Raw genomic sequence first — 18,236 nt, forward strand, 5'->3', positions numbered from 1 at the left:
CTCCTTCTCCTATTACAACCCAGCACCTGGAATGCCTGTACATGTGCATGGAGACAGATGTACCCCGACACACAAACTCATCCTATAGAAAGAACTGCTTTTCTCTGTCTGTGCTATGCCACAGACTCCCACAGGGCTCCCTCCCCTCCCCTGGCCTGGCTCTGACATGGCAGGTGCTGGGAGCAAGGGCTGTGCTCAGCTCTGTGCTGTGGCACCACCCCTGTCCCAAGAGCCTCCTCCAGGGCCAGGAGATTCCCAGCTGTAACTGGGAATCTGGTCCCTCCCCACACCTTGCAAAAATTGCCCCTCAGCTCCACGACCAGTGGCAGTAACTGCAAACCCTCCAGGGATGCACAATGGGTTCGAGTGGGCTAAGATGTATTTGACACATATTCAAGGTTACCATGCTCAAAACCAAGGCTTCCCACAGTGGGAACAAGCAATACCAGATAAGAAGATAAAAACAGATGAAAATGCGGGGTTTGGGAGTGGTGCTGGAGGCTTGTAGTGCTTCAGATGCCCCCCAGTGCAGAAAGAAAGCCCTTGAGCCTCAGTCACCAATCATTGCCACCGTCACCCTCCCCTTCTCAAGGGTCATGTGGCTCAGAGCTGTAACCAGGATTTTGCTCCTGGCTAAAACAATTCATTAAAGGTACCATAATATAGGAAAATGTGTCTAGAAAATCATGCAATAACATCACAGTGCACTTTGCTTAGACATAGACAAATGCTTGAGTCCATTCTGATTTGCATTTAATTAGCTGCATGTAAAATTAATTGTGTTCTGCAACAAAACCCAATCATTTCTCTCTTCCAAAATCAACCACATTTGTCAGAAACAGCCTTACCTCCTTGTTTATATAGCCATCCTTATTTATGTCATACAGATTAAATGTCCATCTCAGCTTTTCGTGAACAGTTCCCCGTAGCAGAATGGACAATGCCATCACAAAGTCCTGGTTTGAGGCACAGAGAGAAGTGTGAATTTTCATAACATCCTTTTCTAAGTCACCCTCTTTATACAATGCCAGTCAAAAGATTTATCTTTTTAGGATGGAGCATATGCTTATCAACCTCTTCTGGCTCCGTTTTCCCAAAATGCGTCCTCTCTGACTGAACTCAACGGCTGAAGCATTCACTAAGATGTCTGGTTTTTAAGAGCACTGCCAGATGCTCCAGTGGCCTTTCTCCTCCCTGCTGCAAGGAGCTGTCACTCAGATTGCCACCACCTGGTTAAACACAGCTGGACTGTGCCTGTGGAAGTAGAAGCTGATGCTTTCTTACCTCCAGATTGAGGTGCTGGCAAAGAAGGGAGAAAATGCAGCATTTTCTCCATGTCCACCTTGAGAGATGGAATGATCCTAAACTCCTCTGACACAAGGAGCCTTAGATTTTGTTCTCTGGTAAAATCTGTCAGACTTGATCAGATGTGATTCCCACCACTAATTACTCATTGTGACACACATAATTTTAACTGGGTTTTTTTGCTTACAGTAAAGTTACTGCTTCTGATAACTTTGATTTATTAATTATACTGCACGGTGCCTCAGGCACCGAGAGCAGCATAGTTACAGGGGTTTGTTAGCACAGGCAGAGCTTCAGGATAACAGCGCTACACAGTTCCTGATAACTCATTTAATATCCTTAGTCACCTCCATGAGCTCTGCATGGGGCAGTGCATCACTGCTTAGAAACCTCTGCTCCTTTTTGCCAAGGCTCAGAGGAATTTGAATTTGTTGAACAATACAAAAAAAGGGGACAAAATGCTCATGGTTTGACAACCAGTAAAGAGACAGACCTGCCAGGAATGAAAGTTCAGCACTTTCTAGGTTTGTTTTTGTTTGTTTGTTATTTTAACAGCATTTTTCTGTTCTCAGTCTGTTTAGGTTTCCAGACAGCTTTAGCTACTGGGTAGCTGCCCCATGCAAACCTCCCATTGCAGCCCTCACCACAGAGACACACAGACGCACATGGAAACAGCCCCATTTTGCATTTAGTGAATGAACACATTTCCCAGTCTTACCTGGAAATTACCAGAGGTTTTGGCCATTTGACAGCAAAGGCAAGACTGCCTACGATTTGTAGTTTTATAGGAGTTTTATAGTCTTCAAAACTATGAATTTCATCCTCTAGAAGTCTATGACTTAACATACCCCTTTGCTGCGCTCCTACAACTATGGGCTGAGCATGAAGAGAGGTTGTTTGTAGCCACTGCAACAGGCCTTTTATTTAAACGGTGCATTTAGTTTCCAAGTACCTGAGATGCTTGCTCAACACATGCAATGCATGATGACTGCAGAAGGTACAAGGTGCAAGTTATCTGTGTCTCTCACCTCATTTCATATGGGACTCTCCTCAGCCACTCCTCTCTGCTACATAACCCTCTGCACTTTCTCCCTCTGATCCTGACTAGCACAATCTAGATCCTTCTTTACTGACACATGGAAGTGCATCTGCATAAACTGAAGTGAACCAGATTTGAAAACATCAACTGACTTTAGACTGAAACCACTAACCTTTAATCCAACAAGTCCTACTACTTTGCAATGAAGAATGGACAGAAAAGCTTAAAAACACAAAATTGAGAAAGTGGCATGGAAGGAAGATGCAAAGCAATTACCTCGAACTTCACTGAGCCATTCTGTGCAGTGTCGAAGGCATTGAAGAGGTAATGTGCATACATGCTGGCATCTGAAAGGCACAAAGGGCAGGGACAGCAGCTCATTACACACTGATGGTTCTAAACAAGTCAGGAGCTTCTTTTCCTTCTGTATATAATTCAACCCTGAAGCATTGCCAGGTATTCTGTGAACCAGTAAATGTTAACATGGACTTGCAAAATTCTGACACCCTCCCTCAAAACAGCCTTGAAATGCAAAAGCTTTTATTACAGTAGAAACTATTTGGATTTTGGGGCAGTACCTGAAAGAATGAGCAGAAAATCCCCCACCATCCCAGAGTGTCTCTGGTTCAAATGGTGGGAAACAGAGCAAAAATACCAAAGAGTGACTGCAGACTGCAGCATCCTTTCTCTAGCTTTGTGTTTTGTGGGAGACACGGCAGAGACCCCCCAAGGAAATGCCTAGGTTCAGAAGGGTCTTGCTGCAGTTACTTGAAGCTGCTGGAGAGCAGTCTCACCTAGAGGCGTATTTTCTTTCTTTTGAATCTTAAACTGCTGGTTTTAGGAAACCTTTTCTATTGAGAACAGTCTCTATAGCCCCATGAACGATGGCTGTTAGCTCAGAATAACAGTAGTGGTATGCAGAAAAAATATCCAACAGGTGTGCAACTTTAAGACCTTCAGAGGCCTGGTCTCTGCTCTGGTGGCAATTCACTCTGCTCCCTGTATTACTAAAGCTCAGCTTTACAGGATGGAAGTAACTGACATTAGAGTCCCTAATTAGTTCACTGCTATGCTCTGGAGCAGCCATGCACTTCTTGTCTCTTATATTCTCTCTGGCACACAGCATCAGCCGAGCCTCAGTCTCTGCACTCAATGCACGGAACTCAGGTGAAGCCTGGTGCCTGTTCTGCCCAGGTGGAATGACCCATCATCTCCTTACTTTGATCTCTCACATTATTCAAATCCAAGAAAGTGTAACACTGTGCAGAAAAATCAAATAGTTAAGTTACTGTCATTCATAACGACAAAATGCACTGGACTTCAGGGAAAAAAAATTGTGTACTACATTTTTAAGAGAAGGATTCTGAAATAAAATAGCTCCAAAAGAAAACCACAACATTACGTATGGCACAGTCCCACTAAAAGCTCCTATTAAGCTAAACTGAACAATGAACTAAAAGAATAAGCTGAGGTCTTATTTCATGTACATTAAGAAATACTTAAATCACTTGTATCACTTGATGACAGAATAGCAAAACTTAAAACCTGCCAAGGATAGGAGCCCTAACAAAAATAACACAAGCGTGGGATGACATTGCCCAAGGTTTTTATAATTCAGAGCTACATTACCACCTCTAGGTTGTACAAGTTTATCTGTGAAGAGAACCATAAAAGTGTAAAAAACTCTGAGGATTTGTGAGCTAAGATTATACAAATAGTTTGGAAACCAAGTGAAAAAAAACAATGTAAAATACAAAATCCATCTGCTATTGACCCATTGTACTATTAAGCATGGTTGTATTTCCATCATCATTAACCAAGGGAATCTCAAGGGAATGGAACACACAGAAAACAGAAAGACAAGTCTTTGAAAACCTCAATAGAATGGAAAAAATGTTATCTATCCATGAAAAAGTGAAGCTTCTGTGCCTACTGGTGTTTACACATGGGAAGGAAGGAGTCACCTGAGCTGTGTCTCTTAAAGGAGTTCATTGGGGTAACTGGAGTTCCTTGGAGTTACTGGAACTCAGCTTGGAAACAAAAGCCACATCCAGGAATACATGAAAATTATAAATACTTAATTTTTGCAATAAATAAACAAACAAATAAATAAATGGTCTGGTTGCATTTTGTAACAAAACTAAAAGCAATCACAACAGGAAATCATCAAGTTCATACTGAAATTTAATGAAAACTTTTTATAGGTGTACATCTTTGAGGTCACATGGGTTGTAAAACATAAGCATAATGTGTTTTATCTTGACATTTAGTCGAAAAAACACTTGTTAATGACCTTCTTTAAGTAAATGCACATGCACACATACGCTTTCGCAGAAAGGTCAGTCATCATTCCCCAAGGAGTGTGTTCTGCAGATACTGCAGAGTGGGATCTTTTGGAAAGCCTCAAATACTTAATCTTTTGCTAAAAAGCTGCTTAAACCAATGACTCATTTTTTTCAATTTGAGAACAGCATCCCCACAGAACATATCCAATTAGAAGAATATATAGATGATTGATGTTTTTTAAAGGCAAGAACATGTATCATTTGAGAGATTTAATACAATACTTTAATATGCCTATACATGACATGACTCAGTCACATAAACACCAAAAATGATCATTTCAGGTAGCCAGGAGTTTCCTTATCAACTAAAAACTGCTTTAAGAATTTTAAGGAAGTTTTGATTAATGTTCAGGCCAGAAAGAAGTCTGGGATCCTTCTGTGCTAGACACTACATGCCCAGCAGTCCAACAGCAGGGAAGCAAAGATGCACTGAGGGGAAGCAATTTCACTTTCTGCCAACAGAAAGTCAGTACAGAACAAAGCATCAACCCCCAGTTTCTATTTTGGACCTGGGGAATAAAGAGCTGACATTGAGGGGCAATCTTCAGTGGGGTTTTTCTATGTGAAATAACTGTTCAAAGGGCCTAAAATTTTATTATCTTGATGTTTGTGTTTCTGTCTAAAACCCTCAAAGCTTAAGTTCAATTCCCATTCCTTGCACAGATGATCTGCAGCAGTTTTGCAGACAGCTGGCAGTAGGCAATGGTAAGGCTTCAAGAGCCCTGACAGGCACAAAGCACTCCACTTACCTCCATGAGGAAAAAACTGTGCATAGATCTGTTTGAATGTTTCTTCATTAACAACACCACTAGGACATTCCTGTTGGAAAACAAAAAAGAGAGACAGAAAAAGAATCAAGTAAAACCCAGCTTTGTAAAGGTTCATTTGCAAAACTGTACAAGCCCAAAGAGAGCAATGAAACAATCATCCTCCTGTTCTCAGAGTGCTCTGCATGCACAGGCTATGCAGCTGGAGAAATTAAAGTAATTCAAGCTGCAATTTCATCTTAAGCATCTCACAAAGTTGGTTCACCATTATTAACATTTCTAACTGTGTTTTCAGCAGTTTCATTGCTGTTTTATAGAATGACCTAGAAAGGCAGCTCAGGACCTCTCTCATATCAAGCTTTCATCTAATTATTACAAATAACGTTCATGCCAGTTAACACCTCCCTGTCTAATGCCTTCACAGGTATGAATCATTAATCCTCAGCAGCAGACTGTGGCCAGAAGCCTGACTCCAGATCCACAGAGGTGAACAGTCCATAGTACACTAGCAAGTCCTTACAAACAAACCTTAATAATAAACACCCCCCACCAGGTCAGTGCTGCTATAACACATCATAGAGTCTTGGGCACTGCTATCTAACTATGTGATGTTTTCAGTTATAGAAAATATTTCCCAGTTGATGGCACTATTCCTCAAATTTGCCTATCAACCAATTTTGAAAACTAAAGCAGAGCAAACCAATAAAGTCACCACAGCACTGAGCCTTTTTCACAGAGCACAGAATTACAGACACACAAAAGTCAGCTTCCTCCCACTTTCAGAGCCACTGATCAACAGAGACCGCTGGGGTCTGTGCCCTGCTGTAGCACTGACCCCACTCAGCCATTTAATTCCCCAACCTCCCATCAGGGAGGAAGGAGGGAGCAAGAGCACTGTTCCTGCTGGTAGGACATGCTTGAGATGGATTATCTGAGCAGGCTAACTCCCTCTCACCAAATTCACAAAACTGGCACATATAGCTTGGCTTGATGCTTATATTGAGCTGAAGGGCAAATTTGGGATCAAGAAAGTTCCTATGTTCCTGGCACTATACACACTCCATGCATCCTTTTCTCTGTGACATGCTGTGATTCCTGCCTCACTTTAACACAGATCCTTCAGCAGAGAACTTCACAGGATATAACCCTCTGCACAAGGAATCCCCAGCTTCCATTCTTGGAACCTGACTCCTACTACTGTGCCTGATAGTCCTGAACTGCTGTTTAGAGAGAGCAAGCAAACAGTCGATCTGACAATTTTTCTATGTGCCACTTGTGATTTTGTAGGTTGCAAGGTTCCTGGTTAGATGAGTATTCTCAAACTGTTCCAAACCTCCTCATAAAACACCCATTGCCTGGTTTCCTTATCATGAGAAAAGTGGTCACCTTTTCATCTTTAAAGTAGAAATCATCAAAAGAAGAATAATTAAGTAGAAGCTAACATCTACCATAAGAGATTCTCCCAAATATTTCCTAGATGTTCATGTTTTCTGAAGCTTGTAAGCTAACATACATTAAATAAATAATCTGATATTTATTTACGGTATCTTTTAATCATCGATCAGACCAAGTATCATATTCACAGCCATTCTTGGGTAGAAGTGTTCTCCTTGGTCACTGAAGTGCTGTTGCTACAAGATCACACAGGGCCCTTGCAGAGCATTACACCAAACTGTCATTCTTTTTAAAACCAAGCCTAGCACAACCTGCCCAAACTTTCCAGCACAGTGCTACTGGCCAGACACACAGAGATCTATTTCCTTCTTTCCTCTTGATAACGCAACAATGTGCTGAAACACACGTGCTGAAAGACGGTTTGTAGATGAGGGACTGATCAATTTTTTCTCTATGCTTCCCACAATTGCAGAGTCCCTGGGCTCCTTTCCCTATTATTACCAGAGATGGGCATGTGGCTGCTGCTGCCTGTGCTCCCTCACAGGGGTAAGGGCTATCCTGGCAGTTTTAGCCATTGGGCCCGCTTAATTTTCTGAATTTCCACATGATCCTTATTGCTTCTGATGCTCCATCTGGAAGCCAAAAGAAAGTTTGCATCACAGCCCTAGGAGTGCTGGGGAGAGGCAGCGCTGACATCGATCAGCCCATTTAGCTCTCCATAACTGGATTGTTTTCAGACACATATGCTACTACCAATTCATTTGCAGTTAATTGATCACAATTTTTGTTTTATAAGAGCCAAATAATGCTCAAGAGGCCTCATTAGTGCTATAGTACCATTTAATTCTGCTGACTCGAAAGAAATCTCTCTTGTGAAACAGAGCAGGTAGGCTTAGTGTTAGCTTAAATTCCACTGAAGTTAATAAAGGTTCACTCATTCAAGAAAAAATTCTTGTCAGTAAGAAAAAGCACAGTCCTTCACTGTAGTATTCATAAGGCCTTCCTTTGATAGCAGGGTTTTAGGTTAACACCTCTCATTTCCTTAACCAATGAATTCCTTAAAAATGTCAAACAGTGAACTTTTTTTATATTGTGGTCAAGCACAGAACAAACCCCTCATTTTCTGAGGGCTGACTATCATGCTTGGCAGCATGAGCTATGCATCTGAACTTACCCTTTCATGCTGCTTTTAAATCACTAAACCACAAAGGAGCTGAATCCACACAAAAACCAAACACACCAACCCACAAAACCAAAGGAAAAATAAAACAGGAGTTGCATTTTTCTTCTGCTGGAATCAGAAATAAACTTCACTGATTGCTTTCAGAGGTGTGCAAAGCAGAGATGGAGAGACCACAGGGGAGCTGAGCCTAACCTGCCTGTCGGACCCTCCTCAGTTCACCTGGCCAGAACATCAGGACGAGTACTCAGGGGTCACATTTCGCTAAATTAGAGGTAGTAAGTTAGCTGACCACAGACAAATCCACAATTCAGATTTGCACCTCTAAACACTCAAACATCCCATGTATTTTGTTGCTCTATGTTCTCCACTTTGGAGATGTTTTGGGGATTATTAAAATATCAGAACATTTCTCCCTCGCTTGTACTGCTCACTTTAATCTCCATAATTCTGCTTTGTTACAATTGCATCTCATACTACACTTCGTTACAGATTTGCTAAAATACTCACACTTAAAGCAAGGTAAGGATGTCTCCAGCAGCCCCTCAGTTATTTGGGTTGTCTGTTTCCTGATTCAGTATTAAGAAATTATCCCTTGCAGCCAACAAGTATTTCCCCTAACAGCACAAACCCCCCAAACTGACCAAAAAAATCCCACAAACCCCCCAGTTTTTTCAAATCCATCTACTCAATTCCAAAGAATGTAAGCCATTAGAAACATGGCTGAAATGGAAGATCCTGAATTACTGAACTCAAATCTCTGTATTGTTGGTCACTTCATTAGACATCAATTTATCAGTTTTCATCATAAAAATACTTTCTTGCTCTCCCTCCCTGCACTTCCATAACTGCTCACCAAACTTTACTCCTCTGGGGGGCAGAAACTTTCTTCTAATTCCAGCCTGTGCCTATTCATGGCCATTTTGTTCCTGTGCTGATATAGCTGTTTAGCTCAAACAATTCTGGTGTTTTTGTCGACAGAAGGTATCACATTTTCTTTTGTTAAGTTGTGCCAAAGCAAGACCCACCAGAGGTTCTGCTGGGTTTGCCTGTTTCTTTGCTCTCGTAGAATCCCAACCAAAAAGATGGGACCAAACACCTCACATTAGTCTGGCTCCCGTCTGAGACAGCTCTGAAGTGCAAAAGAGACTATTCACATAATGCAGAATCCTTCGAGCACAGGCAACTGCTAAGATAAATGTGAAATGTTGGTCCTAGAATCAAGAGATGCTGGAGGGTGGCACCCTTTCACAAATGAAAATGCAAGCTGAAGGCAAAGAGAGGGGACATTTTGCCAGGCAGCAATAACACAGGCCTGATTAGTGTGCTCGGCTTCTCTGGACATGAATTTATTAGCAGCCTCCATCAGTCTGGTGCAAAAACACCAGAACAGACCAGTGACACACCAGGTGAAGACTGAGACGATTTGGAGGGAGTGGGGGAACAGAATTCAGAGACAAAGAAAGAACAGGTTTAAAGGTACTGAGAATTAGGACCCTGGTCAGACAGGGCACTAGTCCAGAGGCCACCCCAGGCTGTGCTGAGCCGCCTTTGGTGGAACACCATCCTTGTTCCTGCACACCAAATCCTCTGCAGCCAGGACTTCAATCCTTCTGTGCCCAATACAAGTTCCTGCAGATGGCTCTGTGATTATCCAGGTGCTGCCTTGTGATTAAACAGGACCTGTGCAATCACTGAGAGCAAGCAGTAAGTACAAGCCAGAGAGGAAAATGACTGTATTCCCACAGGGATTTCAAATCTCCAGATGGCACTGTAACATCATCCCAAAGAACAGACGGTTTGGTACAATAGCAAATATGGTAACAGCTGAGCCAGTTTGCCTCCTGTGTGTAATTACTCATCCCATTGAAACCATGATTTGCAGACTACCAATGTTAAAGCTGCACTTTCATGTCAGTTTAAACCTTAGATATGAAACTTCATTGTGTGTATTTATTGTGCATATTGTGTGCAGAGCAGTTGGATAAAAACAGCCTGCTTTGTCCTAATATCCAGATATAAACCAAGACCTTGCCAGCACTGCCAATTAATACCAAGACCTTCAGTGACATCCTAGGTTTAGGTCACAAGTGGCACTTGTCTGCCACTCTTTCCCTGGGAGGTAATGCCTCTGTTGTGCAAAGTGATAGCAAAATTGGGAAGGACAAGAGGTAAATGTCCTGTGTGCTGAGAGTGATCCAAGTCTGCCACACTGGTTTGCATCTGCAAATCCTCCCAGCACAGAGCAGAGCTCTCCCACACAGGATTCCCACCTGACAGCAATACAGAAGGCTCTGTAGAGATCTTAGCAAAACTAGGTTTAATCCCCTGCTGTAGGCAGTCATGTCATATCTGGGTGTTAACCTGCCAAGCTCTGTCTCAAAAGCCATATGATTTCCTGCTGGCTGCTGAAAGCATGAGGAGATATCAGTGTTCAGTTAGAAAACTTCACATGTGAAATGACCTCTTACGTGCAGCAAAGGCTGCACAAATATGCCATGTGCACCAAACAAAAATACAGAAAGCTGAGCTGTGCTTTGGCCCACTTAGGTGAGCAGTGAAATAAAGGGTAAAACCACCAGACTCCTTGGAAAAGTCAAATGTACACTGGAAATGTGATTAGATCAAATTCCAAAAATCTGTCAAAAAAGAAAGGCCCTTCTCAAAGTCCAGCAGGTTCCCTCAGATCTGCCTGTGTTTAAAGTAGCTCAGCTTTCTTTTGACAAGTTTTTACCCAGTAGACTTGACTTTCTGAGAAATGTCAGCATTTTGCTGTGATGGTCGTTGAATGCTGGAGCTGTCCTGCAAGACAACTTAAAAACCACTCTATGTTTATTGAGCCAGCTCAATTCTGACCTGTTAATCATCATTAAAACATCAGCTGGCACAAACCACCTGGGTGACTAAATCCTGACCCTCAGGCAAACATGTAATGAGTACTGAATCTTCAAGGTCCATAAAGCATCTGCTCCATGTAGCCTCAACATTCCCCATCCATTTCTCCTTATTGTGAGGAGCCCCTGAGTGGCAGCAGAAGCAGGCTGAGGCTCAGGAGCTGCAGCCTCCCTGCTCCCAGGGAGCCTGGCTGGAATGGTGGCTCACAAGGATGGGCACGGAGCTGTTCTGCACACCCAGTCATGCCAGCTGGCATTGGTGCCTGCTTTCCCAGAAATCTGCAGCCTCTCTCTTGTCTCCTCAGTCTTAATACACATTTAACTTTTGATTTCTCTTTGGCTCCTGCCACTCCAGTCTTATTCCCTACTTACTATGCAGGACCTTAAAGTCCTAAAGTGCTCTGCTGAGATCCTACTACAAGAGCAAGATTTCTGCAGCTAGAGAAGGGATAAAATCTCTATCCTGGGCAGCTAATCATGAGTGAACCGTACCACTTATATTTGGACAAGAGGAGATGACAACAAGGTTAAAGTAAGTAGCCATAAAAACACTTTCAGGTTATCTTCAAGTGCTGGCACAGCTGAGGAAATTGAAGTGTCCTTGCTGACATTTGGGGAACAAGTTTAATGAGACCATTATGTGCTGAATATTCATCCAAACCCAGTTTTAGGCAGATTGCAGCGTCATAAATATTAGATGGAGAGGCAGATTGTGCTCATTTTGCTGTGGTAAGGGAGATCTAATACAAAACTACTAATGTTTAGCAGGGGAATAATACAAAATCGAGCTGAGCAGTTGAAGCTGGTGGGGACATACATATTAGACTCTGTTCACTGCAATACTGTTCTTACATTTTTAAATCCTCTGTAAAGAACTTGAAGTTCTCTTTTAGTGAAATTGGTTTGTGCTTCAAGCTGTTCCAGTCCCTCGGGTCTATGGCACACTGTAGTCATTTCTAATTCATCTTCAATTTTATCTGAAAGAGAAGACAGGAAAATATTTATTTTGGTCGTTACCTTTGCTCTTTTAACATGATAGATAGGACAGACTGGATTTCAAGAGCAACAGATTAAAAAGAAACCACCAACAGAACTGATCTGTATAACTGTTTTCAACCTCTTGAAAGCAAAATAAAAGCCGTAGGAGTAAAGCAACAGCTCACATTTCTTACTGGGCTGCCAATTAGCTGCCCATTCATGAAGCCAAAATGGTGGTGAGAGCAGAAGGGCAGCAGCAGACACATTGCTCCAAAAGGCAACCACAGACATTTCATACTTAAATATCGAAACAGCGTGGAGGAATAGCACTTTCAAAGAACTGGCTTTAAAGAAAGCTGTGCAAATATATCTGAGAGAGCAGACATGCTCAGGCATATTAGACAACGACATTATACTGAGGGTAAACAGTGAGGGAAACTCTTCTGTGTGCTAACCAAAAAGCTTGCTCTAGAGACAGTGAAGGTCACTTTAGTCCTAGGAGAAATTCAAATTTTGTCCACACTTGCAGAATCTGGAATGAATTCAGCCTGAATTTACATGGACTTTTTGGGGTAAGAGATAGAAAATGAAAACACTTATATGCATCTTACTCAAAAGAGTGTTCTTCTGCAAGGAAGAAAAATACTTGAGATCTGTCATACCCTGTATTACCATAACCTCACCTCATTTTTGAAGCATGTTTTCCCCTGTCAAGCCCATCCTCCAGGAGCGTATGCAATGCCCAAATATACAGATACTTAATGTCTGTCAGTTTGAGATTCTCTAAACTTCAAGGACCAGATCCAGCCTTCAGCTGACATGAAAATCCAATCCACAGTTGCTTGGCATAAAAGCAAACACTGCCTTTATTGTCAAAACTGCACAATTCATGCCTTGTAAAAACATTTTAGGTTATTTGGCTCAAGCATAATATAGTAACTTCTGCTGTAAGACAACAACTTAAATAGAAATTTGCAAGGAAATAGTCACTCTGAGTGGAGGAAAGGCATGAATTCAGAGCAGACTGGCTTAGTGAAAGAACAGACCAGCCCGAAGGTGTATTTTCATAAGTTAACTAATTCTTCAGAGATATATATACACACACACACACATACATAGACATACATATACATATATTAAATTGAATGTTATTAACGGAGGGCACATGTCAGTAAGTGCTAATGGTTAATTAACATTGGTTCATTTTGCCAGTACTAAGAAATTGGTTCAAAATGTTGGTGAATTCAGCCATCCTCCTAATCCGCCACATCTGCATCATCACAGTCAGCATTTGGAGGCCTTGAACAGATAAAATGCATTCCTAAATACTGTTCTGAAGGTCCCTTGCACAGCAGGGGAATAAAGGTGAGAGGCTGTAACAGCATGGGACAGGAGCAGAGTATCAGCTGGTGCAGAAAAAGGGACTGAAGGCTGGCAAGTGGCCAAAAGAAGCCTGAAGGACTCACCTTCCCCACACAAAGGGAAAATGAAGAGTCTAAAAATTACAGCTCCTGTTAGAATAAAGGAGATGAAAAAGGATGTCTGCTACAGTAAAAAGAAAAAGTAATGTGAAATAAGGGGGGAAAGCCATTTTCTTTGCAAGAGAATTAATGCCTCAAAATGAAGGAATGCAGAAGCTGCAAAGAGAGAAAAATGTGGGAACTTCTTTAAAATGAGGGAAGAGAAATGACTGGTTGAAAAAAAGAGAGAAAATCCATTTAAAAGGGGGCCAGGTTAGGGAAACCCATCACTAGTCTATACATTGTACAGGAAATAGCTTTCTAGTTACCTTTAGTTAACCATAAATCACCTGAACTTTTTCCTTAACAAATGCACATAACCTGGCTCCCCTCCCACACATCCCCGCTGCGCCCGATGCCACCAGCAGTTTACACAGGACCTTGGCAGGCATTTGTTTTTCTGCCGCACAAGCAGGACTTGGAGGCTTTCTCTGCTCTTTGACCAGCTGAACATGCTCAGCTTTTCACCCACATTTCCTGTTGCTTGAGCCACCCTAAAGTTCTTTACAATTTCAGTCAATGTAAACTGTAAGTGTAACACAGTGGCCAACTACTCTTTATATCCTATAACGTGATTTAACAGAGAGTGGGATAAAAAAGAATTATCTATGCAGCCTACAGGGTGAGGCTGAAGGGGGAAGCCAGCCTGTTGAAACACTCTCACACTTGCTTTTACTTATGCCCCTACAACGTGGAGGTTCAGATGGTTTCCACAGAGCCAGGAAAGATTCAGCTGAGAAAAGTCTTACTCTTTGCAAAGGCATTTTGATATGACTAATTTTTTGTGGGTATTGTATTTGCCATATACTTTTCCACCTCCTTCTTAAGCAGACAGTTTTTAAAAACACTTACTGGAATTTGTGTTAGTATTCTAAAAAACAAGTAGTTAAAGAAAAAGGTCTCGCTTGTGCAAAACTTGCCATAGAGCTCCACAATAGCTTTAAACAAAATCTACAGAATTACAGCTCAAAACTCAGAGTTGTCTAGATGCCCTTTACACAAGCAGACCCAAAATTAGGGTCTTGGAATTATTTTTTTCCCAAATATTCTTGAATAAAATATTACTTGGTGAATGCTGTACTTTAATAACGATTCTTGTCTTTTGACAGTACTGATCTCATTCAGTGAGTCATTACTTCAAAAGAGTGGCACTCATCTCCTTTAGCTTATTCTGCAAGAATAGACTTTCCCAACAGTCAGCTCATGAGCTTAGGTTCCACAGGGCAGATATTTCTATGTTAAGAATAAGCCAGATTATCCTTGTATGTTTGATTCTATCTACCATGCTGAGAAATGTTTCTCCTTTTTCTACACCAAACTTCAGAAAGAAAATGATGAGAAATGTATCCCTTGCAAAGGGACACTCTGTTTTTTCCTTTGTTCCCTAATCCAGAATCTATGTTAAAATCTGTCTCTGAAGAGGATCTGATGGTTCCCTGTGGGTTAATATTTTCATCTGCTCCCTCTTCCTCTCCCAAGGGAAGTATTTTAAAACTAAGCAAAAGAATTCATGAAGCTTTAGATCTGGCCAAGGGGACACTCAAATTGTTGCCAGACCAATCATTTTCCAGTGAACACACTTAAAAATGGCAGAAGCTGCTCCTTCAGGAACAGGCTCCAGTGCAGCAGAGCAGTCCTGAGCATTTTTTGGAACATCACCACAGAAAATAGGCCATTTTGTCTATCACTTGCCAATGAAGAGCTATTTTCCATGTATCGTGATAAAACTTCTTTTAGGAGTAATCAGCTTCACATTAATAGGCCTCACAGATCAAACACCCCTCCGTCACGTTCACCACATTTAACACACAGTTGTCATCCCATATTCAAAGGTTTTCTTTCAGCAACATCCCTGTTCATCCTTCTTCCCTTCCTGGCCAAGGCTGCAGAGGGCATAGCGCAGAGCAGGAGGGACCTGAAGCCAGACCTGAGGACACAAACTGCTCTTCTGTGCAAACTGATTGCTTCCAACTCATTAGTCCTCACCCTCCACAAAGATTTTATTTTTTCGCGATTTGTTTCTTTTCAGTGCTTGCTCTCAAGTCAGCTCTTTTCAACCTTTTTCTTCTATTCCCTGATAACCTATAAATTAACCACAGAAACCGCAGTGGCAAAACAGGAGATTGGCACTTCCTCCTCTGCCCTCACTTTTTATCATGGGTATTGTATTTCCTTTTATTTACATTTTCATTATCATTCTGGCTCAGTCCCTCCAGCTCTTCAGAGCTGTCACTGTATGAAATATGAGCTCTTGCGTTTATAACCACTAGAGTTTTATTAAACTGAAGCTCACTGTAGGGTGGTGAGTGCAAGCAAAAGTGTATATACATAAACACATGCAAATTTAAACTTTTGATAGGAATGATGTTAAGATATTTTATCTAATACCATATTCTTCCTCAGTTTTGCTTTGTTTACAGTTTGCTGCACATCCAAAGATATTTGAGCGAGGGAAACAACCTTGCTGTTGGTTTAAAGTTAATTTGCTTCTCCTTCAATTCACAAATGCATGAACAGACCTTGGGACTGACCGCACCCACTGCAAGGGGTGAGTGTGGTCACCCCCCCAGCTGGTGCTTACAGCACCCTTATCCGTTCTGAGCTGGAAGGACATCCCTGCCGGGCTGATTGAGACACGCGACCCAGGGGCTGGGTACCATCCAGCTGCTTAGTGAAAGCTTGAGCCTTAGCAAATAGGTCCCAATTTATTACTCTGGATCTCAAAGCATGATTTTTTTTTTTTTTTTTTTTTTTTTTTGGGTTCTCTGTACTCACTAATTAGGTGGAAGCAGTAACTAATGCAGAAGGTTTCTTCTGCTTACAGGTACTGATAAATGATAATTTATTCTTTTTCTGGTTTTAGTTCCAACACTTGTTGAAATCATCCCGGGATGAATCCCTTCCATGCCAGTTGGCTGCAGTGAGTTGTGTCCTAGGCTGAAGATTGTTTAGCCAGTACAGAACATTCTCTTAGCTGTTTTCCTTACAATGTGTTTAAAAATGGAAGAATGGGATGTAGCATTTCCTGAGTGAGAATTCATTTCTTCCCATAGTTTTGTGACTGCTTTAATAGTGGGGAATGAGGTCTGGGTCTGGTAGAATCACCTGTGGTAATCTTACTCCAATGTAAGCCCAGCTTAAAATAATCACTTAGGTTTGTATTTTTGTGCAAAATAGCATCTGTATTTGCTTAGCCCATAGGATATGCACATTTCCTCATATAATGAAAACCAAATAGTGACTTCACGTTACAAAAAAACTAATCTTGACATAATTGCATGTACATGCATATTTTAGACTGTTGCTAATGAAAGAGACTGTATTTCACTGTTCCTTACTCAAGAGCAGAGAATGTATTTTCCTTAAGGCAAATCGATGTTTTAACAGGATACACTTTAGAAATTACTTAACGAGGCTTGCTTTATTCATCCTTTCATATTTGTTCCAATTTTACTTTCTGTTATCTTTACCATTTGGGAAGTTCCATACTCAGAGTGCCTGCAAATGACCCTGCAGCATTTCACACAACGGTTTGGATTGGAAGGGACGTTAAAGATCATCCAGTTCCAACCTCCTGCCACGGGCAGGGACACCTTCCACCAATCCAAAGCGTATTTGTGTCCTATAGATTGTGTGTTATTACCCAGCCGCTGCCTCGGCTCTGAGTTTGAGCAGCCACATTCCTGAGCCTGCCCATCCTTCCTGGCGCTGGCAGCTGCCTCTGCACCCACAAACCTTGCACAGGGCTGGGTTTGCTGGGGCAAAGTCGCTTGGGAAATAAGCATCAAACAGCACCAAACACCTTTCTCAGGTGCAATCCTGCAGCAATTGCAGCCCATGTGCTTGCCAAACAAGCAGTAGTGAGGCCTCATACAGTGCTCAGGCTCGCCAAGGACACCCAGAACCTAAAACACAGTTTAAAGGGTGCAAACGATGATTTAATAAAAATGTAAATGACCCTGTCCCCTGCATCCAGAGGTTGCAAGGTGAAACCACAGAACACCACTCTCCATGGCTCACGGGAGAACTTTGAAAACAAGTTGCTTATAATAAATTCACTTTTTGTTAAGGAAAAAGGTCAAGACGTAAAGTGAAGCTAATGTGCCCAGTGTTAATTGTAAAACTGACAGGCACTAGATGAAATGGGTAATTTTACAAATACAGCTGAAGGGGATTAAATTACATGCAAGAATTATTAGACTGCATCTTGCTTTTATTAAAAAAAAAAAATAGCTATACTTTAGGAGCAAGGACCTTAAGAAAAAATTAACTCTAGTTTACCCACGGTATATTTGAAATTAATCTCCAGACAGAATGTGCTCTTGGGCAGGTCTTGCAGGAAATAGGTCTTGCCTGTGGGAAATCAATTGCAAATATTTGGAAATTTCATGAAGAGAAATAACTCAAGGCCTGAGTCCGTAAGTGCTCATTAGGGCAGGAAGTTGTGGGGCAGGAGCTGGGTGAGAGCTGCGGGAGACGCAGCCTGGGATGTCCCTGGAGCTCTGAGCTTCCCGATCCCGGGCTGAGCTATCCGGCAGCACATTCCTGCAGCGCATTCCTGCAGCGCATTCCTGCAGCGCATTCCTGCAGCGCATTCCTGCAGCGCATTCCTGCAGCGCATTCCTGCGCTGGGCCATGTGCTCCCCCCAGGGCACTGTCCCCGCCTTTAAGCGACCCCGTCCGGCAAATCCCGCACACTCCTGGAGCCGGGCAGGGACAGAAGCAGCAGCTCAGACTCAGCTGTGATCCCAAAAAAGGGGCAAGGAAAATCTGCTCATGGCAAACAGCAGTTAAAAAATGGTACAGAGGTACC

At 42.1% G+C, this 18,236-nt stretch overlaps 1 protein-coding gene across 11 annotated transcripts in view; it reads right to left on the reverse strand.

Annotated features, from left to right (window-relative positions):
• The window catches only part of KCNIP1 (potassium voltage-gated channel interacting protein 1), a 288,984-nt gene that overhangs the window by 7,648 nt on the left and 263,100 nt on the right, over positions 1–18,236 (reverse strand). For all 11 annotated transcript variants that reach the window (XM_010410132.4, XM_010410124.4, XM_010410126.3 and 8 more), the window contains 4 exons: positions 11,778–11,902; positions 5,439–5,508; positions 2,621–2,691; positions 849–956 (listed from right to left, as the gene is read on the reverse strand). In XM_010410132.4, coding sequence (XP_010408434.1) covers positions 849–956; positions 2,621–2,691; positions 5,439–5,508; positions 11,778–11,879 — 351 coding nt within the window. In that variant the 5' untranslated portion in view covers positions 11,880–11,902. The remainder of the gene's footprint in view (positions 1–848; positions 957–2,620; positions 2,692–5,438; positions 5,509–11,777; positions 11,903–18,236) is intronic.

The sequence above is a fragment of the Corvus cornix genome, chromosome 13 (assembly GCF_000738735.6).
Source record: "Corvus cornix cornix isolate S_Up_H32 chromosome 13, ASM73873v5, whole genome shotgun sequence".
In the NCBI taxonomy this organism is placed as follows: domain Eukaryota; kingdom Metazoa; phylum Chordata; class Aves; order Passeriformes; family Corvidae; genus Corvus; species Corvus cornix.